Source organism: Urocampus carinirostris, chromosome 17, assembly GCF_059441175.1.
Source record: "Urocampus carinirostris isolate Australia breed hairy pipefish chromosome 17, RoL_Ucar_1.0, whole genome shotgun sequence".
Taxonomy (NCBI): Eukaryota; Metazoa; Chordata; class Actinopteri; order Syngnathiformes; family Syngnathidae; genus Urocampus; species Urocampus carinirostris.
The window spans coordinates 28,512,612-28,539,220 of NC_142365.1; the positions used below are offsets into that span (position 1 = coordinate 28,512,612).

A 26,609-nucleotide genomic window follows, 5' to 3' on the forward strand; every position below is an offset into this window, starting at 1 on the left:
ATCCTAAAACATTATTCCCACACTGACATTGTTGTGAAGAGTGCATTATATTGTATTTTTGACTATAATACGCACCTAAAAACCCCAAGTAGGTCGAAAATTTGTAGGTGCGCCTTATATACATCAGAATACAGTGGATAAGATTGAGAAGGCATACAGTAATTATAGTTATAGATAGATAGATAGATAGATAGATATATACTTTATTCATCCCCGTAGGGAAATTCACACTTCCAGCAGTCTACCCCGTTGTTTATTAACAGATTAACATGATGCCCGAGGGTGCTTGTAGCGGAGTGGATGACGTCACGCCAGTCCAAAAGTTCGACATTCCTGCGGCAGATGGAAATCTTTTCTTTGTGAGAATCCAGGGATACACCACCTCGTGTTAGCAAGTCCGCCTCCTCTCCGATTCCCCCCGGCTTTCATGTCTCTGTTTAGCGACGTTGAAGCCGGATTTCTCCAGGTGGCTCCGGGTGGCTACACGTTAGCGTCCGGAATGCTAAACGTGAGCCACGTTTCCGCAAAACACAGCAACTGCGCTCCCTGTGCGCTTCGATGTTTTCAAAAAGCACTCGATGATCCTATTTGGTCGTGAGTTCGCATTTACCATGATTACGGATGGTACCGAAGACTTATAACGCCGCTAGCCGCTTCGCTAGCTTCGGCTTTTCTTCCACCATGGGCCCCTTCATCACGCCGGCACGAGAATTCCTCAGGGCAAGGAGTTGAAATACACGCATTTCTTGTGCGTTAAAACCCATGTCCATAGGATATAAGTAATCCATAGTGTAGTTGTCAAAACGGGAAGAAAATACACCGAAGATAGGAGCAGACAATAAAACAGTTGGGCAGCTGCTGGAAAAGGCAGCCGCTCGTGGCAGCGCCGCTTTGATCGCACTTTTTACTCTATATTACCCATAATCTTCACTGACCTAATTTGCAAAACGTTGTTTTCCATGGGAATCGAACCAGAGTAGTGGTTGTGAGAGTGCCAACATTTTACCACTAGACCTCGTGTTTACCAACAAATGTTAGAGAATGAAGAAAACAGATGTTTTAATAAAATACTATACAACCTCTTTTACGTAAGTATACATAATGAACAAAAAGCTTATTGAGGCACAAGTGACGAAGAGGAGATACTGTTTAACCTATCAGAATGCACTATACAGATCAATGTTGCTTGTACCGTTAGTAAAAATAGTGTGACAATTTAATAAACTCAAGTGCTTTTTAATGTGTCAACCGAACCAATGAAGTGGTAAGATGGTGGTGCTCTCATTACTACTTATTGGTTTTGATTCCCATTGAACACAGAGTTTTGCAATCATGGACAGCAACACTTATTGACTGAATAATAATTGCATATATATGTACTGTAAGTATGTAAAGAGCCAGACGGTAGTCTTATATCTCTTATTGCAGTCTCTATTTAATTCGACTTATAGTCCAGTACGCCTTAATTATGAAAAATGCCCACCTGGGAAAAGTATTTGTCCCCTTCCTGAATTCTGTGCTTTTTTAATATTTATCATTGACAAAGGCTTCATTAACCCAATTTTAATCTCACACAGGGACAACTCAAGGAAATTCGAAATGCATTTTTAAAAGGTTGATTCCATTTATCGAGGAATGTTTATTATGTCTTATCTGGCCCTATGTTATGTTTATAGTGCTGAAATAGGGTAGTCAAAATAACAAACCTTAGTAAGGTATAATTGTCAAAATAACAGACAGGCATCTTATGTAATCTCATTTGCAGTTGTCCAATATTTGACTTATCAGGTATACAAAAGGAGAGCAAAGGTCTCCATCTACTCTCACCTTCCAATCTGCTAACAACGAGTATAGTAAAATGTGGTAAATTTTTCCACCATGAAGTGTCATATTTTCAGAGCATTTTGATGAGTTTGAGTCAAGCTCAGGGGTCGTGGAATTATAGCTTGCCAGCTATGTATGGCTGTTTTCATGTGGACATCTGGCTTTGAGACTCAATACAACTTACACTGTATTGTTTCTTGCAATGCCAATTTCAGCACGTTCCAAGGCTAAGCTTTGAATTACATTGACACTTTGTGTAATGGCAATAAAAGCGTTCTATTCTATTTTTCGGTTAATAATTTTATATATATATATATATATATATATATATACACTGTATACTGTGTATTCTATACAGTCCTCACCACAGTTAACATTCAAGTTGTCACACATACAGACCTTGTTTATATGGAACCTTATTAAACAATGTACAGACCTACTTACGAACGAGATGGGTTCCGGATAATCGTTCTTAAGTTTAATTTGTTCGTAAGTTGTTTCAGTGCAATATTTTGTATGGAATGTATGTTTAAGGTTTATATGAGTATGTTTAAGGCTTGTATAAGTAATCTGTATTGTTTTGTACTAAAAAAATAGCACTTAATAAAATAATATGCACTATAAAGATAGATAAAGTTTAGTTTAACTTATTTTTGAAAGATGAGCTTCAAGGGTTAGGCGACTTCCTCCTCCGTGGTAGAAAGTGGCCGAAAAAAAGCGATCCAATCATTTTCTCATTTCAACCATTTCTTATTCCACTTTAATTTCCAATGAAACAGTTCCCATCTTCTTTACACTTTACACCAACCATATTGAATGGATGCACAAGATATTAAACAATAAAAATGTGAAGGTTTTTAGCGCGCTGGAGATACAGTCTAGTATGTTTACACACGAACTAGGAAGAGGAAGCCGACGGAAAGAAGCACTACAGTACTGTCCTGAACTCGGAAAAAGGTGCAAACAATACAAAATCTAACTAACAGCAATGTCCGGATATTTTTCGACATTCCGAAAAAAATGTTTGTACATACCGTTTTACGTAAGTCGAATGTTTGTAAGTAGGGGAGCATCTGTATGTTTATTGCTGAGACACTTTCTGATAAAAACCCACAGAACAAACAGTACACACTTTCAAACTCCATCAGAACACCCTGAGCAATTAGATTGGGTGAGCAGTTGAAATGGGCGGAGCTATACACACAGCCCGCCTAATTCTCCCCCTTGCCCAGTGCGGTCTGCACCGAAGGTAAATCCTATGGTATCCTTGTTTGCAGTATTTAAATTTGCTTGCATTTTGTCTTGAAAAAATGATTTTGGACAAAAGTCTCATCTCATCTCATCTCATTAGCTGCACCGCTTATCCTCAGTAGGGTCGCGGGGGGGCTGGAGCCCATCCCAGCAATCATCGGGCAGTGGGCAGGGGACACCCTGAACTGGTTGCCAGCCAATCGCAGGGCACACGGGGACAGACAACTCACTCGCTCATTCGCACCTAGGGACAATTTGGACCGGCCAATTCACCTGAAATGCATGTTTTTGGAATGTGGGAGGAAACCGGAATGCCCGGAGGAAACCCACGCAAGCACGGGGAGAACATACAAACTCCGCACAGGAAGTCTGGAGCTGGATTTTAACCCAGGCAGGAGGTTCCCAAGACATGAACTGTGCCGCACATGCGCTAACCACTGCGCCGCCGTGCTGCTTATTTTGGACAAAAGTGACAGTTGAAATAAGCTTTATCAATTAAGTAACTGCCGGAGGGAGCTAACTTTTAAGTGTTATATTTATATGGTACACAGGCTCTGGCAGTATTATTATTGCATGGACTTCATCAAATCATTAAATGTCACACAGTGAAATAAAAAGTGCTGAAGAATCAGCTCTTTTCTGGAGAGGGGTTTGGCGGTTTTGTTCGATTTTGTCGTAAAATGGTGTGTCTCTCTCTTTGGGTGTGTCTAGCAGTGTTATAACAAAATCTACAATAAATTGAAATTCCTGCAAATTTAGAGAAACAATTTGCTTACTTCCAAGTACAACATGTCTTATTGCTACGTCCATGATGCATGTTTTGCAGGGAGAAAATGGCGTTTTTCACACGAGCCAAGACAGCCATCCCGGACCTGCCAGCCGACGACGTCTAGCCAACATTTCAAGAATCTTAGTTCACCTGTGCGCTCTCTTCACGCCAGTCAAGTCAAAACTGTTATAAGAAAGATTTCACAATCTTATAAACGCAAAGCAAATATTTCCATGACCACTCAGCATTGTTAGCATTCATAAAATTAGTGAAAACCCTTTTTGGGTTGTCCCAAGTTTTTTTTCGTCTTTTACTAACCCGAATTTCTAATCATTCCAGCACAGACAGCTCACATAACAATAATAATCTAACAACGGTACTGAAGCAACACAAGGTGATGATTAAAATCATTTATATATGATGTTTAAAAAAAGTATCTTGTTTTGAAGCTCTTTAAATCCACTCTAAGTGAAAGTGATCTGGAGAGTCCCAGCATGCATTGAAGCACCTCGTCACAAACTTTTATTCCATTTTATCTTTTATTAACACCACTAATCGCTTTAATCTTTTTTTTTCCATCATTTTTTTTATAAGATTCAAAAGCAAGACAGTCTCTCACACTCAGGTAGAGATTTAGTTAGCACTTGAACATAGTGATTGTAAAACTTGTCAGGAGAAACAAAAACAAAACCGCACTTGTAACGGTGAAATGGTTGTTGAAACTTTAAAACCCTTTTTTTATGTCTGTGAACGACTCAATTGTACTTTCAAAACCAGCGGGCACCAGCCAACAGGAGAACACAACTTTTTTTCAAAATCTGATTGGGTGTTGGATTGAACTGGACTAATTAAAAGGCGTATTTAGTCAACAACCAAATGTGCAAGTTCTCTTACTCAAAATATTATAGAGGCCTGTAATTGTCAAGATGGGTAAACCTCAACCATGTGAGACTAAATGTGGACAAACAACACAGAAAATCACATTATTTTATTTTTAAAGAATTTAATTCCAAATTAGAGTGTAAAATAAGCATTTGTCATCTACAAACAAGGAATATTTCTGTCTGTATTAATGGCTACAACCTCAGTCAGTCACACTCCAAGATCCACTCTGGCCAAGACCAAAGAGCTGTCAAAGGAAACCAGAGACAAAATTGTGGACATGGGCCAGGCTGGGAAGACTGAATCTACAATTGGTAAAATACTTGGTGTAAAGAAATCAGCTTTGGGAGTAATTATTAGAAAATTGAAGACACATAAGACCACTGATAATCTCCTTCGATCTGGGGCTCCCTGAAAGATATCACTCCGTGGCGTCAAAACGTTAACAGGAACCGGAATCAAAAACTCCAGAACCACACAGAAAGGACCTAGTGAACGGCTTACAGAGAGCTGTGACCACAGTAACAAAGGCTAATATGAGTAACACAATGCGCCGCCATACGTGTCCCCATGCTGAAGCCAGTACATATGCAGGCCTGTCTGCGGTTCACTCGAGAGTATTTGGAGAGAGGTCTGGGATAATCCTTTATGGTTAGATGAAAACCAGATGAAACCAAAATAGAACTTTTGGCAGAAATATAGGTTATCGTGTTTGAATGAGAAAGAATACTGAATTGCATTCAAAGAATTCCATACCCACTGGGGTAGAAAAATCATGCTTTGGTGTCGTTTTTCTGCAAAGGTACCAGGACAACTGATCTGTGTAAAGAAAAGAATGAATGGGGCCATGTACCGAGAGATTCTGAGTGAAAATCTTCTTCCATCAGCAAGGGTATCGAAGATGAGACAGGGCTGGGTCTTTTAGCGTGACAATAATCCCAAACACACTGCCAGGGCAAAAAATGATTGGCTTTGTAAGAAGCATTTCAAGGTCCTGGAGTGCCGTAGCCTGTCTCAAGATCTTAACCCAATAAAAAATCCACGGAGGGAGTTTAAAGTTGCCCATCAACAACCTCAAAATATCACTGCTCTAGAGGAGATCTGCATGGAGGAATGGGCCAAAATACCAGCAAGAGTGTGTGAAAATCTTGTGAAGTTACAGAAAACATTTGGCTTCCGTTATTGCCAACAAAGGGTACATTACAAAGTATTGAAATGAACTTTTGTTATTGACCAAATACTTATTTTCCACCATAATTCGCAAGTCTTTAAAAATTAAAGAAAGTGATTTTCTGGGGTTTTTTTCCCCTCCAGATTCTGTCTCTCATCTTTAAGGTTTACCCATGTTGACTGTTAAAGATCTCTCTAATATTTTCAAGTGGGAGAACTTGCACAATTAGCGGTTGACTAAATACTTATTTGCCCTACTGTATCAGCATCTATAACTGGACCTAAAAAACAAATTGCAGACAAAATAACACAAGAAGAAACAGGTAGTGTGTGCTCATGGCTGGTTTGCAAAGGTGCTCTCAATTTAGAGTTAAACGGGTGTGTAGACTTTCGACAAGAAGAAAAGACAAGACTTCAAAATTCTGTATTTGAAAAATCCAATAGCTGGAATATGTGTTTGTTTTTCTTTAATGTGAACACTTAGTTTTTCAAGAGAATCTCGTCACGTCAATGCAGATGAAGGAATGTAGTTTTCACCACTTGAATGTCAAGAGAAGAAATAATGTGCGTTTATTTTGTATGTGTAGTTACGAGCCCCCTTTTCCCATTACTTTGATTCTGTTTAGATGATGAAGGTTTGGACGTGTGTATGTGTGTGAGGAAAAAAACATCCAGCTTGTATTTATTGCACTTTGTGATTTGGGTGTGATTTTCCTTCACCTTCCCCAGTTTATTTTCTGCCTGTTTCTATTCAGGACTCCCGAAAAGCTGTGAATTGAATTCTCAGACACTGTACTGTCGACCAGAATTGTAAATATTTCACCAGCACAAAGGAAGAAAACTACCACACACAATATGTTTTGTAGTTTCACAACAAATAAAACATTATCTTTTAGTTTTGCTGTCTGATTGTTGTCTTCAATGTTAATTACACGGCTGGGAATGTTTTTTTTATTTTTATTTATTTTGACAGTAAAGGTTTTTGTGGTCACTGTGGCTCGGGAAGTAATACAGATTATTTATTTTGGTTGATAATTTTGCTTTATTTGGGTAATTTACAATAATTGTAACCATTTTTTTAATGTTTTACTATTTTGTTTACTTTGATTTATTTTCTGAAAAAATAACAAAAATAATCATTAAATTATAAAAATTATCTTCCACTGGAACCATCAAATAATGTTATACTAGGTTAAAGTATTTTCCAGGTGTACTTAAATAAAAAGATGAAAATCAGCAAAATGTGCAATATGTCTACATTATTAGATTTGTTTAGTGTTTTTCTTTTTGTAGGCTAAGATAGATACATACAGCATGTGTTGTGTTCATTATAAGGCTTACGATGGCTTTTAATTTTCGCGGCTCCTGACAAAATTATTCCTTTGTTTTCGTCCAGTATGGCTCTTATAACATTTTAGTTGCTGACCCCAGGACGAGCTTGCAGTTCTGCCTGCAGAACGTGTTAAAAAGAAGCACTAGGGCTTTACTTGTGCTTGATTTTATTTCTTTGATTTTCCGTTTTACTATTTTATTGTTTATAAAAGTACTTAAATTTACCTTGATTATTTTAATCTATTTTTAAATCAATAGAACAAAAATAAAAAATACCTAAATGAAAAAGTAGTGAAGAACTGGGAAAAAAGAAACAAAAGGAGAGAAAGAGAAAAAAAGAGCAGGAAAAAATCTGAAAAAGGCCAGAAAAACAGAAAAAGAAACAAATAAAAGGAAAAGGGAAATAGAGAACAAAAAAGCAAGAAAAAATAACAGCTGGGAAAAAATAAACAAAATAAGATTTTTTTTAAAAGGAATTTTAAAAAAAGGAGAAAAAACAGGGAAAAAGAAGAAAAGGTTTGTGTTGCGTTTAAATAATTTCCAATTACGCTATATCAAGTCAATCTTGTTGCCAACATTGAACTTCCACTAAAAAAATGTAATTAAATACAGTTCTGTATCGTGCAACCGACTAAATAAGTCCCCCAAAATGTTAGTATTATGCGACAAAAGATACCAGGAAAAAAAGGAAATTGAAATCTTGTGAAAGAATTACAAAAACAAATGACGTTTGTAGGCCGTACAACCTTTGCAATAGTACATTAGTCAATTCATTCAAAAGTGAAAAATAATTTTGCATTGCCGGAAACTCACTGTTGTTTCAAGCGTTGCTCACAAACTTTGTGTGAACGCTCAGACCAGTGTCTTGCTAGTTTGATGGGCTTCTTCAGGTGACGTCACAGCTCAGGATGACAAATAAAAGATATGCTGTCGTCAAAATGCATTCGCTCCGAAAATAATTGGAATATATCGATGAAGTGTAGATATATGGCTTGGGCATAAGAGCCTGTCTTTGGGGATGCTAGAGCATCCCCAAATACAAACCAAGCACCCCCCAAAATTATAGCATTTTAAAAACTCTTTTCTTTTCTTTAATTAAATTACAGTATAGGCCTGAATATAATGGGAAAACACATTTTAAAAAGTAATTGAAACAAAAATGATAACTACTCAACTGCCTTAAAATGGTTCCGTTCGTTTGTTTCCGAGCAACCGCCCCGCCCTCCCCACTCCCACTCCTCTTTCGATCGCTAGTGTCACTTGCGGCACAGCGGCAGTCTGTGGAGTCTCCCGTGTATTACAGGGAGAAACTGCGGTTATGTTGAATAACTATTATAGCACCTAAAACCATGACATCAAACAACATCAACATCAACATATATTAGTCCAGATTTTAGCTGCATTGAATCAAATGCAAAATTTATCAGCTAGGCTTTGTTGTTGCGTGTTTGTAATCTATGTGTGTGGTCATACTCCAAGCACCAGCATTTTTTTACTGTGAAAAAGCACCATGTTTAGGTGAGATTCTAGTACCCACAGAAATTATAAATACAAAAAACCTCCCAATTTATTTGTACAGTATATGGTTGTAAGGGTTAGGGCAAAGAGGGGTAGAGAGGAGCCGATGGGTAACAGGTAAAACTTATGGGAAAGCAACATTTGAACAGTGGCTGAAGTTGATAACATCTCATCCAGAATAAAATTCAAGATGTATACTGATAATTATGTATTTTCTACTGATCAGTTGACCACAGAATCATCACATTTTGATGGATTATCTATGAACCAATTAATATTTTTTTAAAAAGTTATAATATGATACTGATTTTTATGATACTGGATTCTTATCTTCTTGGGCATGGAGTAGTAATTGTGTTTCTGCTAAATACAAAGTGTAATGTGATATTCACACATGGGAAGTGACACTCCTGAGCAGTGTTAAATGAGCCTAAATCACTTTAAGTAAAAAGAAAATACAATCAACCATTCAGACACTACACTACAGCTCTGAACCTAAAATGAATGAATGAATTAAAACTTTATTCGAACATTAAACACACAAAAACAATAACTCAACAACAAAATAACGTTACATAATATGTTCGAAAAGGGGTAGTAAGAAGCAAATGCTTATATTAACTACCCCTTCATCTTCCCAACCAAATATACAAATGACATAACAACAATTGTAATGATATTAATAATAACAGTTATAAGAATAGCAACAATAACACAAAGTTAACTAGACGCACTATTCCCAGTCTCCCGCACCACTCACACCCCATCCTCCTCATCTTTGTATTCCGCAAGGAATGTTCCTTTGTATCTAAACTTGAACAAGTGAATAGTTGGACACCGTTTGACCTCGTCTAGCAAACCGTTCCAAAGCTTAACTCCACGCACAGGCACACACATACTTTTCCTGGTGGTTCTCACCTTCGGGATTATGAATTCACTACAGCCCCTTGAATTATAATTTCCCTTTCCGAATGAATAATTTATGGATGTTTTCTGGAACTATGTTTTTGTTGACCTTAAATAGCAGTTGTGCAGTGAACATTTTTACTAAATCATCTAATTTTAATAATATGGACTGCAGGAATAAAATATTAGTATGGTCTCGATATCCTACCCTGTGTAGGGTTTTAATTGCACGTTTTTGGAGGATAAAAAGGGGCTGTAGCGAATTTTTGTAATTATTGCCCCCAGACTTCTGCACAGTATCGCCCCTGATTTGTTCAAAATCACCGTTTATGCTGCAGACAGCGATAAACGATTACACGCCTGGTTTCCCGCGCTGCTTTCAATCCAACGAGCAAGAACATTCTCCTCGCCTACCCGGAAGTAAAAGGGAAACGTTGTCAAGTGGATCCTCTTTCTGCGTTGGTTCAATTTGTTTCATCAGCCACGAGACTCCACTTCCGTCCACTTTCTGAGCTTCCCTTCTTCCCTGCTGCTTTAGAATGGACGGAGACCGAGTATGCGAATACACTACACGGTTACAAAAGCAGGTCAGTCCGGCTTGGGCGGCGGTAGCCATTAGCCAAGTTAGCCAAATGTGTCCAGCAATGACAGCCAGGTAGCTCCATTTAGAAAGTTAGCACATTCCTTCAAATAGTATGCCACTTTAGAATTTCAATTTTAGAAATCAATTGTTAGTTTCTGCTTTTACAGTTCTCAAATTCGGCGCTAATATATCCTATGTTAGAGATGTACTTGGTCTTCAAACATTAATAACGCTATAGCCTGATATGGCATTACCTCAGTACGCCGCGTCGCCTTTTCTGACGTCACTGTCTCACTTTTCTTCGTTTATTTAAATATTAATAATAGTTTTTTTTAGCTTTTACTTGGTACATTGTCCTTGATTTACATCGGTTTTAAAAAAAATCTTATACGTATAATACATTAATATGATATAGGAGATTAACAAATCGAGATTCTTTGTGCTAGTTTATGCTATAGAGTCACTATTATACTATTATAAGTTTGAAATTTATATTTAAATAGTGTATATTGTTTTATTTGTTTTTTAATTTTCCTCTGTGAACTCCTTTTGAATGTTTCTTCCCTGCAAGGACAAAATTGAATAGGAGTAGGCACTTAAAAGCTGCTTCAGCCTACTCCCGTTTGGCACATGTTCATATATTGTATTTTAAAGCTGTTTTGTGCAATTAGTTGATTGTTTTTTATAAATTAATAATCATTTTTTTTGCCATAAATAAATAAACTTTGCTTGTTATTTATCCGCCCAATCGTTCAACAATGTATTGATGCATGTATTTCTCAATAGTTTTCCTGTAAATGGTGTGGACTGGTTCAAATATCAAATTTGTTTTAAAAGACAAAATAAAAACTGGACACAATCTGGTGTTGGGCTGGGTCTGTAAATCAAAATATATTTAGAGCCCTCTAGTGGTCAAAAGTAGAAACCTAAAAGCAATTATATTTATTTTTGTCCCCACCAATTTTTTGTGATCACTTTTTAAAAATGTGCTCTGTCCCCACTAATATTGACCAATATTTGATCACTAAAAAATGAGCTATGTCTCTACCTATGCCAAGATAAAACATATGCCCTTGAGAATATATTACACTTTTTAGATTGAACAGTCTGGGGTACTTCTTTTCTTTATTTTTCTCTACGATTTTATACTTGAGTGCCGCATCGAATCTCGTTTTAAACAATGTTTTCTATCTTCTTATAAATTACAATAAATACAATTTAAGATATTTGCTTGGTTTCATTCTGACAGTCTTTGATCTGAAAATGCCTCTAATGCCACTAAAATACTAGAATCTATTATGTGTGGAAGCTCAAGCAAGTGCCTTATTTGTTTATTCAACTTCTATTAATATTTAAAATTTGCAATCTTTGTTTTCAGGAATGTGAGATCCAAAGTCTCTCCGCTGAACTTGATGGCCTGAAGAACCAGCACAATGCGAGTCCGTCTTGTCGTCTGGATGAGCTTAGAGAGGAAAACAGCAAGTTGCAGTATCGTCTCAATATCCTCAAAAGGGTGAGGGAGCAGCCCCAGTTCGCTTTTAGCCTTCAATAGAGAATTTGTAAAATTTAGTCTTATTCACATTATTTAGGATGCATGCAGCAATGATGGAGCTTCCTAAATGAGAAAATAACTCAATAGGCATTATTAGTTGAATTGAATGGCATTTGATGTACTGTAAATGGTAAGATCAGAGTTTTCATTAATTTTGACATAAAAAGTGGGTGGGGGTTTGTACGGATGGCAATATCCCCCGGAACAAAATATTGTACATTTAAAGGTACATTATGTACTATTTGATCACCATATATCACTCTATAATTGGCAGAGGTGGGCAGATCTCTCCACACAGTGCAAAGCACTCCTTTCGCTCTCTCACTCAGTACAGTCTGCGCCGAAGGCAAATACGACAATATCCTTATCATTTGCAGTATTATGTGACACTTTTACGAAAGAACTTCACTTGGAGTTTGTTTTAAAACCATTTTTAGGTCAAAAATGAGCCCAACACTTTTAAGCAACTGAATGAGGAAAATCATCTTAAGTTGTATTTATACTGATATGGGACACAGGCTCTGGCATTATTATTAATTCATAGATTTGAAGAAATCATCACATGAAAAAAAAGAAAAAAAATATGCCTAAGAGTTAGCTTTTTAGAGTTTTGGTGGTTTTGTTCAATTTTGTCTTAAGATATATGGTGTGGCTCACCCAATTAAATATTTTTCTGTTTTTGCTCTTTTGGGTCCTTACCCTAACCCTTGTTAACCTAGCTTTGTCGGAATGTTCTCCAGGCTAATGTCATCACACACAACTTCCAGTATTCCCTGTAGTATTGAAGTAAGTCTATCATATTTGTTGCACATTCATACAATACTCAGAGAAAGTGAGTGATGTTTTTGTTTACTAATATATTAGAAAGCCTATACTCTGATGCAGATTTTTAAAATGATTTGACATCATATTTAACAGTTTGGTTTTCAGTGATCTCAAAATTAATGCTTTGTCAAATTTGTAAGCAAACTTACGTTTTGGTTGAAAGTGCAAAAACTTTATTCGTGATTTATTTTATTGTGTTGTTATATGGCTACTAAATATTCTGTTTTTCCCCTCAGTATAGGCTTAGGTTTGTTTGCTAAATATTTGTACAATTACCTTATGCCAGGCTTACTGTGGAAATGACATCGATTGAAAATAAGTCCATCTGATCAGGAAACCTGCGAGTTTTTCAGCTGCTGTATTGGAGAAAAAAATCACGTATCCAGTGTTCTGTATACCTGGGATCTATTGTATTAGTATTTTTACATAATCAGAATAAACACTATTTTTGATTCAACATGCAACAATAATTTACTAGACCAGAATTATAACATCGAAGTATTTGTCAATCTCAACAGACTTTCACAACAAAAAATATGAATTAATCTCCTTTATTATCATTATACACATTTTTACCGCAAATAAAACAAAAGGTAAAAATATGCAAAAGGAATAAAAAAAAAAACAATACACATTAAATTAATGATACATACTATGTGTATATTCACAGTGGCAGTTGAACAGTACATTGTGCTAATGAACGCTGTAGATGGGACCCACAACTCCACATTTCGCCCACACTCCTATATTTTTGAAGCAAAACAAAAGTTTGTAGGAAGTACCATAACAAGACAAATGTAGTCACTCCACTGTTTTTAGCAAAAATGTCACTTATGAATGCAACACTCTTTTGAAATGTGACTCCACCAGGGATTATTATTTTGATGAGTCCATGATTTCAGACGCTCATTCAGCTGATCCTGTGAACATAACATAGTATTTGCTCATGTAAACATACTGCAGTGACTGGCTTTCCCAATTATCAACATTTTCAATCATTTATATATTTTTTCTTAGACTACACAGACACATGCTATTATTTTTGAGTATAGAGTAAATATAAATTGAGCTTCAAATTCTGTGTTCTTGTTGGTCAAGTCCTCATTTTGCTCCTATTTTTTATTTAGAACCGTTAATCTAAAATGGGGTGGCAACTATTTGTAGTCGGGGGGCCGCATGTAACATGTTATACTTCTTTTTAAATGGATTAGTTTCATCAAATTGGTTTTGAAACGACCACAATTAGAGCAAAATGGTATATTAGGTACCTGTTTTAAGCACTTCATTTGTTATTTAGTTTGAAGTACTACTGTAGGTTTTTTTAAAAAAAAAATTTAGTATTTTTTTAGTTCAATGTTTAAGTTCTGTAGTTTTTTGTGGTATTACTGTAGTTTTATTTTCTTACTATTTTTGTAGTTATTTTGAAGTATTTTTTTTAGGATTTCTGTAGTACTTTTGTTGTATTTCGAAATATTTTTTGTTTTATATCTGTAATATGTTTTTAGTATTTTTGTATTATTTCAGTAGTTTTATGATTATAGTATTTTTGTACTATCTCTGTTGTATTTTGAAGTATTTCCATATAAGAATGTCGGTTGTATAACTGTAGTATTTCTGTAGAATTTTTGTAGTACAGTGTTACTGTAGTTTTATTTTTGTAGTATTTTTGTGATATTTCCATAGGGGAGTTTTTGTAGTTTCGCTATAGGTGTAATTTGCAGCATTTCTGTTGTAAACCTCTTGTAGTAATATTTTTGTAGTAATATTTCTCTAGTAGTTTTGTAAATTATAGTATTATGTATTTATATTTTTTTAGTATTTCAATAGAAGTATAATTTATGTATGTCCAAAGCAGTATTTTAATAGTATTTTTGTAGTATTTCCATAGTAGTATTTTTGTCATAATTCTTTGGTATTTTTGCAATATTACTGTAGTTCTCTTTTTGTTGTAATTTTGTAGTGAATAATTCTGTAGAGGTATATTGATTGGACACACAAAGTGACAATGGGGACAATGTTGGCACCCAAAACGACGAATCAGGAGCTCCCCGCAAATTTTTTTTTCAACAATCAAAACATTTAGCGAGTTTTTGACACATTGGGTACCCTTAGCAGTGAGACCACAGACAAACATCGCAGCAACTTCAATACAAGGATTCCACAGAGTAAAAGAAATACCGTACACATTTCTCGACCTAGGATTTTCTCATGTAGATTAACATTTTTATGATAGTTTATGTATTGTTGCTTGGTATTCAATTTTTTTTAACTGAATGAATTTTTTTTTGTACCATTAGGAAGCACTAAATATTACATGCACAGTATGATACTGTCCCTTTAAAATTCAAACTCGTTAATTTGATGCATTTTTAGGGCAAAATCACAAGGTTAGATTTTTATTGAATGTGTGCCTTCGTAAACAATTTAATCATAAATACACTAATTATGAAAGGCAATAGTCACACCCACAAAGCATAGTAAACGAGTCAGGATTTAATGAAAAAAAAATTTTTTTGTCATCTAATTTATATTTATATATTATATTTATATGTATATATTTTTATGTATATAAATATAATTATATAAAATAATATTTTATTCTCTCTTTCTCTCTCTCTCTCTCTCTCTCTCTCTCTCTCTCTCTCTCTCTCTCTCTCTCTCTCTCTCATGTGTATAATATATATATATATATATATATATAAAATCTCATCTCGTTAGCCGTACCGCTTATCCTCATTAGGGTCGCGGGGGGCTGGAGCCCACCCCAGCCATCTGTGGGCAGGGGACACCCTCAACTGGTTGCCAGCCAATCGCAGGGCACACAGGGACAGACAACTCATTTGCTCATTCCCACCTATATATATATATTAGTATTATAAACTGTTTAGATATATTGTACCTAAATAATAATATAAAATAAAATAATGTGAATTTCCCTGGGGGATGAATAAAGTATCTATCTCTCTATCCAATTTGACTAAAAATAACTTGTTCCGATGCTGTTCTATGTTAAGATTGTTTCGGCAAGTAAACATGGCAAATCACTGATATGTGCTTTAGATTTAATAAAATTTCATACTCACTGATTTCATAACAGTATTAAGTTTTAAGTTTGCAGTACAGCTGCTTTTGTGATTACTGCTATGATAGGATGCAGGTTCTTCTGGAATGGTTTATAGGAGATTATAGTAATGCACAACTTATGACATACAGTTAGGCCTTGTGTTCACCAAAGCGTTTTCTGCTCTGAGAAAATTTTTCTGAATGCTTGCAATGGCAGCGCTGCATTTTTACACTCTGTTGAAAAGGACGGCAGAGCGACAAGGCGCTGGGGAGGTTTGTTTGCGTTTAAAGCTAGGTGCTAAACCTTGTTTTTGGGTTACGGATAGTTGACAAACGTTCAAATTTGGGAAAACGTGACTCGTTAATGTCGCATTTTACCCAGCCATTTAATCGCAGTGCAGATTGGGCGTGACAAACACTGCAACTACAGAATGTCATCTTTGAAAGTTTGGAACACAGGTGGAGGGGCTGACTGACCAAGATTCCTTCTGACTGACAGATATGTCGTATAAATACCGGTACACACTATGACGTTTGCGATCATTTATATGATAAGAAATGTAAATGTTACATTGATTAACTTTGCATTAATATATATTTTTTATACAATTTTATGAGACTTTGGCTGGACCAATTAAACTAGGGCAACCTGCCAGGATATTCCTATGTAATGGAAACAATGCACCGTATAACAATGCCCTTCTGTAAATCACAAACTTATAAAAGACCATTTTATAATATCTAGGTGATGCCACAAAATAGTCGCAAGTGCTATCTGACTCTTTAACTCATAATGTTCTGTTCCACAGAGGTTCCACAAGACTGTGCACATTCAATGAAATTTAACACTGCAATACTAAAATAATGTGCAATATGAATACATTAGATGTAAATTCTGTAGTGTCAATTACACTTAAGAAGTTGATTTCCCTTTAATTAATATTACTATGATGACTGTTTTAAAAGTGTATCAAGAATAAATTCAAATGATCAGCTGTTTGTGTTTTAGAGTCTGCAGGAGGACCCCCCTTACTGCGGAACTGCCATGATGAACATCAACCAGCGGCTTCAGGACATTTTTGGCCAGGCCATCTCAGCCTCCTGCCCTGAGCTGGAAAGTCCACCGCTCTCTGTCACGCCCAATCAGCAGGCCAAGTTTGGAGACTACCAATGCAACAGCGCCATGGCAATGTCACAGGTACAAGAATGAGCACAGGTAGTAACATAACTGATTAGTCGGCACGAACCTCAACTTTTATCTTTCTGTATCTTGGCAGTTGTTAAAAGCAAAAGGCATGAAGGTAAATCCGCGTGAGATTGCCGAGAAAATCATCCAGAACATTCCAGAAAATGAACTTATCCAGAAGACTGAAATTGCAGGGCCAGGTCTGGAAATCATCTCGAAGCACAAATGAACAAGTGTAAAGCGCTCCAATTTGTTTGTCCAGGATTTATCAACATCCACCTAAAGCGATCATTTGTGTCGAAACTCTTGAGCAACCTCTTGGTTAATGGCGTGCAGCCGCCTCCACTTATCTCTAGGAAAAAGGTATGCTTGCATGCATGATGACGGAACCTCCCACCTGGTCATAAAAAACTTGCGTGTCCTCTAGGTGGTGGTGGACTTCTCATCGCCCAACATTGCCAAGGAGATGCACGTGGGCCACCTACGCTCCACTATTATCGGCGAGAGCATGTGCAGGCTCTTCGAGTTTTTGGGCTACGACGTGCTCAGGTGGCTGCAAACCTGGGTTATTTTTAATATTCTGACAGCTTGACCTCAAAGTCAGTGGTCGGTAAACACTGGGCTGCAGACTGATTAGTTTGGTACCATTTTACAGAGATAGAAGAAAAAGTTGCCCTTGCTTAAGCCGTATTGAATTGTGTATACAATTAAATTCAATACTATACTATTTATTTTTCCTCAGTTTGTGAGGGTTTAAAAGTGGTAAATTATAATATTTGGGGAATGGTTAACGTGTCGACACACACCGCCTTCAAGATCAAAAAGCTGATACAATGTGGTAGCATGAGTGATGGAGACGATATGTAATGCCTTATCCCGTGTCATTCAGATCACTACTGATGTTGTTGTTGTTGAGACATTCAAGGCGCGTAAGGTAATCCTTAGACTCGCTCGTGGGAGGCTCCGTAGTTCTCCGAAGGAGAGGGGGCTGCGACTGTCCTGTGCCGCCAGGCCTGACGGGGTGTGACTCAAGCAAACCAAGCATACGAAGCCTCTGAAGTCCTTTGTACGTTCGAACAGGCCGGTGCATGATTTATGGAAGCCCCGTGGGCAGGTAGTACAGGTGATTGGGGTGTGGTTGCAGCGAATGGTTTGAAAGCACCACTGGCATTTTGACTGGGGGCCAGGGTTGCTCTGGAAGTCGCCCGCCCTAAGAAGAACAGAGAGAGGAGAGTAGAAGAGAGAAAGAGAGGGACAGATAGAAAGAGAGAAAGACAGACTGAGTAAAATGCAAAAAATGCGAAAAGAGAGAGAGGTGGGGAGAGAGTAGGAAAGAGAGGGATAGAGAAAATGAGAGACAAGAGTGTAAAGGGGGAAGAGAGAAAAGGAGAGACAAAGAAGGAGAGGACCAAGAAAGATAGAAAGAGCGAGTCTGAGTGGATTGAGTTGGATTCGTAAGGCTCCCCCGGGAGAGAGCCCTCCGCAGGACACCACGGGAAGGTTCCTAGTCTTTGTCCTGCACTACTGATGTAGTGATAACACAGTGGATTAAGGCTTATAATTATGATTTCTAGTTTTGTTGTTATTAATACCTATGTTATTGATGGGCTGAGCCGCCAGAATAATATCAGACATTGAACCGGTCCATGGTGCAGAAAAGTTTGCCCACCACTGATCTAGGTCTATTTATTTAGTTACATTTGAAAAACACTGAAAATATTTCAGGCTGAACCACGTGGGAGATTGGGGCACGCAGTTCGGCATGCTCATCGCACACCTGCAGGACAAATTTCCAAACTATTTGTCTGTGTCGCCCCCAATTGGGGACCTGCAGGCCTTCTACAAAGTTAGTCTTGAACTCCAAAATAAACGTTTCAAAAACTGTAAAAACATCAGAGTAAATCGGCCAACCTTCCCTATAGGAGTCCAAGAAGCGGTTTGACGAGGAGGAGGCCTTCAAGAAGCGAGCGTACCAGTGCGTGGTCCGTCTGCAGAGCAAAGAACCAGAATTCCTCAAGGCCTGGAATCTCATCTGTGACGTCTCCAGAAAAGGTGACACTTTTGTTGTTATGTTAGTCTTCATTGAAGAAGGCTGAAAAAAAACACAAAAAAATAAAAGCACAAATGTGTTCAGAACCCTTCCTGCTTATATTTGCCAGAACTACATGAATTTAATAAATAATTTAGATATACACACACATTAAATTTGATTGGACTCAAGTTCTTGAAAGTCAGGTGTAAGGCTCAAAGCAATGTCCGGATGAAATAAACTTTTGTGTTACAATCAAACTCATTCAATACAGAAAAGCAAGCACACTGAAACAAGGCAAAGTTGCGTTTTTGAATTGAGATGACATCCTTCCGCAGACTGAAGCGTGAGCTGCCTTTTTATACAATTTCATAAATTTCTGATTGGAGGATAAAGTAAAACATGGGCACGTAAGCGCATTTTGATTGGTTTAGACAGGAATCACATATTCAAATGCTGTGTAATGTTGGTCGCAAGATGACGTGAGAGCATAATAAATAATACATCACAGCAGTTTATTGTTTGCACATAAAGAGGAGTCTTGGGAGAATTACCAGTGACCTCAAAGTTGTGGAGGGAGAGTTCAACTGGTGATCGGAACGTTATGCTCCCGTCCTTGGGTTGCACGGTATTGCCAAGAAGAGTTCTGTGCTCCTATTTGAAACAAAGCTCTGTAGAAATAAAGGTTCTTTGGCCTGGGAAACTCGCACTTTCAACCCTGGGAGCGCTCGCTCCGGACAACAACTCGAAAATGCAACCGCGCAATTATTGAGTAAATATAAATGTATAAAAGGATTATAATACAGTGGGACCTCGCTACTTCGCAGTTCACTGTTCGCGGGTTCAGAGCTTCGCGGGTCTAAAAAATAATAATAATAAAATAAAACCATTTTTTAAAAAAACTTTTTTTTTTTAAGCATTTTTGAAGGGGCGTCGCTACTTCGCAGATTTTCGCGGGTGGTTTTGGTCTCCATTAACCGCGATAACCGAGGGATTACTGTATAGTATAAAAGGCACACTTAGACCATAATTTCCCTCACATAGTCCTCCCTGTTGTGAGTTTTATATCAAGCTACACCTTCCCGCAAGGTTTTTTTTTTTAATGCAGCCGTCATTACAAGCTCTTACAGGAAGGTTAAGAAAATACCTCACTTTTCGAGAAAGAGGCAGAAAACCTTGCCGATTACTGTTACTAGGAAAATTCCTCTCTGACCCAATCCTTTTTTTTCAAGCAGTCACCACTATGGCCAAGACAAGCAAGGCTTAAAGAAATTCAGTGTTTTTATTATCACACTCTTTGGCTCTAATAGCCTGCAAATACATAACTTGATTGTAAGTGGTTATACTGGAAAACTTCATTTTTTTCAAACAAACCACAAATTATTGGAATAATACAACATGGGCAATGGCAAATAATGTGAAAATTATCGGTACATTCACCGTGATCAGCTGTCTTAATACTATGTTTGGAAACATGGACTCAAACCAGGAGCTTTCCGGCTCCCGACGTGAGTCCTTGACTATTGCATTCTTGGGATCATTCATTACGTGTATGGCATCCTTCATTGGTGTGCTGATGGTGTTAGGAACCTAAGAACAGCATGAATCCCCTATCATAGCACAAACTCCCCCCTTTTCCACGGTTATTAGGTCTAGTGCTGGTCTATTTTGAAGCACCATAGTACAGAAGGCTGAAATTTCGTCATTTTGAAGTCGGTCCATTTCAAAGGAGGCGTTGACAAAACCTTGGAATCTATAGTCTAGTGTCTCTAAATGTAACATATTTTGGGCTACTCCCCATGGAGACAAAATGGAAAGGATAACCTTTGATCCTACAGAACGATGCTTGAACTCCCTGGGTGTACATCAGTACCATATACTGAATCGTGTTCCATATATTTGGCGGGGGTTAAATCCCGTTTGGTATGGCTATGTGTTGTATTTGTATCAGAAGTTTTATTTGGGAGGTGGTTGGCAGTTAAAACATATAAGTGTAATCGGTTATTGTAACCCAGATGCATTTGCAGCATTGACGAATATGCTTTCCAACCACACATCCACGACACCCCATCTAATACAGTATAATTCGTCTTTAGCTTTTCTTCATCTGACTTTACTGTTTCATTACATTTTCGATTATCTACTTTCCCTAGCTCGACTCCCGGTCCTTCGGAAAACCCACAAATAGGAAAACACCATTCTGCACTCATGTTGTTTGTGCATGGAACCAAATTATGTGTGTAATTGTAGCGAGTAAACCAACGTGTGCTTTCCGAAGGTGCTTAGGTAGTGCTTTGAGTTCCGCGGATACCCCTTCACCTTGTGTGGCAAGTATAGTTATTAACGCATCAAAGAAACAATGTGGTTTCTGGATTTTCACACCTAAATCAGCTGACAAATCAGACAAAAAATGTGTTCAACAAAATGGCACTTTTGGAGGGAAGGAAAATGAGCAGGAGCTTTATTAACAGCCAATGCTATCTGTGCACACCACGAGACAGAGACTGCTCCTAGGCATCACCCATTAAAATAGGTTGTTCCATTTCAGAGTTCCAGAAGGTCTACAACTGCCTGGATGTGCACATCATTGAGCGAGGGGAGTCTTATTACCAGGAAATGATGAAGGACGTGGTGAAGGAGTTGGACGAGAGAGGTAAAAAGCCTGTTTGATTATTGCTTTGCCTCCTAAACAAAGCAAAACAATTTGTTTTTCATGTGTAGGTTACTGCATTGTTGACCTTCGTGGTGCCTTGAGATAAGAGAAATTGATTTCATTTCATATCTAATTTTAAAAAAAAAAGGGGGGGGGGAGTTAAACATGGTTTTGGAGGACTCAAATCCATATTTGCAGTTTCCCAATGCAGCAGCATCAAAATAATCATTGCATGATGCAAGTTGGCCAATAGGGAGCAGTGTTGCGACATTGATTTTTCAATGTAGTATCTCTCCCCCTGTCTTTATTTTTTTCTTTCTATTTCCATCTCTGCTTCTCTCTGCAAATCTCCCCCAGGGGTGACTGAGCTGGACGAGGGCCGCAAAATCGTGTTCGCCCCCGGTCACTCCGTCCCGCTCACCATCGTCAAGTCAGACGGCGGCTACACATACGACACGTCAGATCTCGCCGCCCTCCGCCAGCGCATTTTTGACGAAAAAGCCGACATCGTCATCTACGTGGTGGATAGCGGGCAGGTGAAGGCACGGGGGAAACGATTGCTGGGGTGGAAAATATCTGGTTGAAGGGTAGAAATGCGAAAATAAACAGAAGATGACAAGTTGTTTCGTTTTGGGCAGGGGCCACACTTCCAGTTAGTGTTTGCAGCTGCCAGGATGATGGGATGGTATGACCCCCAAGTGACCCGGGTGGAGCACGCCGGATTTGGAGTAGTACTGGGTGAAGACAAGTAAGACTGACAACTAACTATTAGAACTCTAATTCTGTCCCTCATCTTCCTGGTGTTTGTTTTATTCAATTGACCAGTGGCTAAGCTCCGCCTTCAAAGACGATGAGCTAATCAGTGTTCGTAGCCAACCCAATACAGTTTGACCTTATGTGCTGCCACGTCCATTAAAATGCTTTACAGTTCCGTCAGTTTTTTTTTTGTGTTTTACCAACATTTGAAACTTTAGAATGGTCAAACAAAGTACATGGGGTACATGCAAATCTGACACGAGGTATTCTGACAGGCTGCGCGATTGGGTGTATTTATTTATATATTTTTTTTTAACCCATTCACAAGCCTACAGTTATTCAAAATGTTAACATGTCTAATGTTGGCTCTTGGCTGCGTTGCACATGACGTCACTTTGGTTTGGCCAGTAGCAATAACAACGCGTATTTTACAAGTTGTGTCAAGTTAGCTTAATTAATTTACGGTAAATCACATTTCTAACCCTGAAGTGCACGAACAATGCTGATCTTCTATCTTGTTGTTTATTATGGTGAAAAGATGAGGTTTATCTGGTTTACATTGTGACCTGTATATTTTTTATTGACATTTTCAACAATTCAATTTTACGACCCTCCAATCCATAGATCATGCCCTTTTGGGGACTTATATGTGATCTTTTTGGGCCCAAAAAGCATCAATTGTCTTCTGAGAAATGTCGCAGCACTTGAATTTCTCAACCAAGGAATGCTAGCCTTGAAATCCATTCCAGTTGTACTCGGTGATGACTCCCCCTTTGTTGATGCTGCGTCAAGTTGTAGCACCTTCTCGGAGATGATGCGTTCCATGACGGTAGCTCTAGGTCATATGTTTCATGGGTAATTTATCTGGCACTGGTGAAATCGAGGTTTCGCAGGGGTAGCTTGTGAGGGTTTTAATTACCGTAACACTAGCCGGGCATGCAGCCTCGTTATAGTTTTCTATCATGACGCAGCCTCATTCGATTCCCGGACGCCGTAACAATCCACGGAGCACCCGCCGGTGATCACCATTTGTTTGTGCGCTTCTGACTTTTCTCAGACATCGATTTAATTGATTAATTTATTTTCAATGTATTGGGCGGCTAAAGCTGCTAGCTGTCACGTTGCTCCATTGTTTATCTTGATGGACAGTTGTGTGGCCACCTACTGCGACTGTTAGGCTGAAGTATGCTGTCACTCAATCAAAGTCTCGCACACAGTGTGTGACTCTGATTGCAAACTTTGCCTTGATTATATTGGCTATTGTCGATAAAGCTTTTCTCTGTTTGGCCAGCACTGTTAAAACCCAAACTGTTAAAAATTTTACTTGGCCAATCCCACTATCACTGCAATAGCAAAGGGAAGAAAAAAAACAAACTCGACCTATATTCTTGAAAAAAATGCTGTGTCTTGTGAAGACACTTATCACACTATTTCACATTGCAATATCAATTAGATTTTGGTTAATCGTGCAGCCCAGGTATAAAACGATATAAGATGATCACCCATCGTACTGCTCTTGCATCATACTCATATTTGTCCTTTATTTCCTACTTCATTTCAATATACATCATCCTTTTTTTCTTAGAAAGCACTTTAGCATGTCAATTTCCAAAACACACACAAAAGGTGATACAATGGGACCGTAATTTAAAAAAATAATAATAAAAGAGATCAGGATTAGGTCTGTATCACGGGAAACACATGCGCAAACTGGGCTAAGCTGAATCTGACAGTGAGAGGTCTTGACTGGTCTCCAGTCGTAACGTCTGGGAATTCTCATACCATAGATTTTCCCTAGTTTGTCTCAAAATACATCTTATATTTCGAAACTCGTCTGTAGAGGTATCACTGTACTCTCTAATGTTCAGTTCTCTCCAACCCTTCAGGAAGAAATTTAAGACACGCTCTGGAGACACGGTAAGGCTGATGGACCTGCTGGAGGAGGGACTGAAGAGATCCATGGAAAAACTTAAGGAGAAAGAGCGAGACAAGGTGATTAACGCATTCTCCCAAGTTGGTCAAGTTAGCTCATCAGTTCGTCAGTCAATCACTTTTCTCCTGGCCCGGCACCTCGGCCAAATTTTTAAACCCCATCTGGCCTTTTAGCCATGTTGCCCACCCGTGCACAAGATGGTAACTAAAATCAACAGTCTGCTTCTTTTGCACTCCTCCCAGGTCTTGACACCGGAAGAACTGAGAAAGGCGCAGCAGTCTGTGGCGTTTGGTTGCATCAAGTACGCCGACCTGTCACACAACCGCATCAACGACTACGTCTTTTCCTTCGATAAGATGCTGGACGACCGCGGCAACACGGCCGCTTATCTTCTCTATGCTTTTACACGTATCCGGTAAGCGACCATGTATTGTGCCCGTCTCCACCTGCTTGCTGTAACGTCCTTAATTCCCTCCACTAAAAGTTCCATTGCCCGTCTGGCAAACATCGATGAGGCGTCTTTGAGGAAGGCGGCCGAGAGCGTGGAGGTTCTCCTGGACCACGACAAAGAGTGGAAACTGGGCAAGTGCATCCTTCGCTTCCCTGAGATCCTCCAAAAGATTTTGGATGATCTGCTCCTGCACCCACTATGCGATTACCTCTACGAGCTAGCCACCACCTTTACGGAGTTCTACGACAGCTGCTACTGCGTGGAGAAGAACCGACACAGTGGTAAACAGCTTCTTCACATTCGTAATGTACCATAAATGCAGGGTTACTAGCCATTACCTTTTTGCTACATTTTAACAGGGTATGTATGTGTGCTTGAATTTCGGGAAAATGCTTGAATTTTAATGTTTTGTTTTTAAGGTCCGGAAAATTATTGAATTATGGGTGACAAAATTGAGATCCGTTCTTAAATTTGAGCATGAGGCTTTTAATCAGGTGCACTTTGTAGTGAGTATTTGTCCAATAGAGGAAGTTCATCTTCCCTGGAGTGTTAGCACTTAAGGCTTCCAGCTGTTTAATTATGCTAATTCCTTTTTAGCACTGCAGAGCTAATCTACTCGGAAACCCCACCTCCCCTGCGGGATTACTTTATTAGGGTTTTTGAGAAATGGCAGGAATGTTTGGATTTAGTGTCCCCTAACAAGAACACTTTAGTAATGGACACAAACTGGGTTGACACTAGTAGTGGGCGATACTGCTAATTTTGGTATTGATCCAATCAAAGTAAACACATGGGAGTCTCAATCAAAGCTGCTTCGATACTTTTTGCTTTGAAATGTCATGATCATTGAATAATTGAACCCTTACTCTCTTAGGTTACTTTATAATTTTTATAAACACGCCACAGATTTTTGGCTCTAAAAATATTTCATTTTAAAATTAAATAACATTTTAAACTTTAACAATATAAAAAAATAAAATAAATGTTTTATAACAACTGTTTCTGATCAAAAGAGTCAAACCAAAAAGTCGGACATGTAACAATAATGCAAATACTGTATAACAATGTCAATAAGATAACTTGAATACCTTTCGTTGCTCAATATTTTGAAACTAATGTCAGTCATGCAAATACAGTGTCAACAATGTTTCATTGCCTCTGCTGCCACAGTGACAACGGATTTAAAGGTTTTTGTTCAGTAACAGTTACAAGAATACATTTTTGGTTGTAGGTCGTTGCTCTCTGCAGGGTGAGCTTATTTTAGTGTTATGTCTATTTGTGGTGTTGCCACAGTAGCTTTTCTGTATTTGATAAAAGATGTCCACACCACGCTGTCCCCTGTCATTTTTATTATCTGATAGGGGGTGGGTGCATAGATTTGTCTCTCTCTTCAACGTGGCTGCAACAGCAGGCCAGGAAGGGAGACGTCCTTAAAGTGTGCTTGGCAGTCAAACACTCTTTAACTTAGAGAGTGACCGAGGGTGCGGGCTGAGAGCGAGAAAGATGGCGCTATCTACACATAGAAGCAGTGCTTTGGGGAAATTAGTGGAGTAGCGAATTATCGATTCCAAGACATTGGTATTGATTCAATCCAAGTACTTGCTTAGTACAGATAATATCGATATATGGATCGATCTGCCCATCCCTATTGTCAATCATAAGAGCCCCAAGGACAAGTTGCAAGAATTGATTTTTGTACTTTTTTAATTTTTTTTCATTCACAGGTGAGGTAGTGAAGGTGAATATGTGGCGTATGCTGCTGTGCGAAGCCACAGCGGCGGTCATGGCCAAAGGTTTCCACATCCTGGGCATCAACCCTGTGCAGAAAATGTGAAGCTATTTTTTTGGTTTGTTATCCAACGACATCATGAACTCAAGCCTTTATATCATGTCCATTGTTTTAATTAAAATGATGATATGAAACAA

General features: G+C 38.3%; 2 protein-coding genes across 3 annotated transcripts in view; both read left to right on the forward strand.

The window, feature by feature from the left end:
• The window catches only part of wwc1 (WW and C2 domain containing 1), a 66,358-nt gene extending 59,567 nt beyond the window's left edge, over positions 1–6,791 (forward strand). For both annotated transcript variants that reach the window (XM_088320704.1, XM_088320705.1), the window contains one exon: positions 3,902–6,791. In XM_088320704.1, coding sequence (XP_088176830.1) covers positions 3,902–3,968 — 67 coding nt within the window. In that variant the 3' untranslated portion in view covers positions 3,969–6,791. The remainder of the gene's footprint in view (positions 1–3,901) is intronic.
• Positions 6,792–10,015: 3,224 nt separating this feature from the next.
• On the forward strand, positions 10,016–26,609 carry rars1 (arginyl-tRNA synthetase 1). The gene is made up of 15 exons (XM_088321535.1): positions 10,016–10,239; positions 11,614–11,748; positions 16,685–16,873; positions 16,953–17,061; positions 17,124–17,224; positions 17,289–17,410; positions 18,587–18,707; positions 18,784–18,913; positions 21,439–21,543; positions 21,901–22,079; positions 22,182–22,291; positions 24,186–24,291; positions 24,475–24,647; positions 24,717–24,964; positions 26,408–26,609. Exons 1-15 carry the CDS (start codon positions 10,192–10,194, stop codon positions 26,515–26,517), a joined length of 1,986 nt encoding a protein of 661 aa, XP_088177661.1. The 5' UTR covers positions 10,016–10,191; the 3' UTR covers positions 26,518–26,609.

Bases quoted from the DNA above. Each gene is read 5' to 3' on its own strand.
- rars1 (XM_088321535.1), top strand. From the start codon at position 10,192: ATGGACGGAGACCGAGTATGCGAATACACTACACGGTTACAAAAGCAG. The intron at 17,062-17,123 runs GTCTGGAAATCA...TTGTTTGTCCAG, and splicing joins GACTGAAATTGCAGGGCCAG to GATTTATCAACATCCACCTA. The intron at 18,708-18,783 runs GTTAGTCTTGAA...CCTTCCCTATAG, and splicing joins ACCTGCAGGCCTTCTACAAA to GAGTCCAAGAAGCGGTTTGA.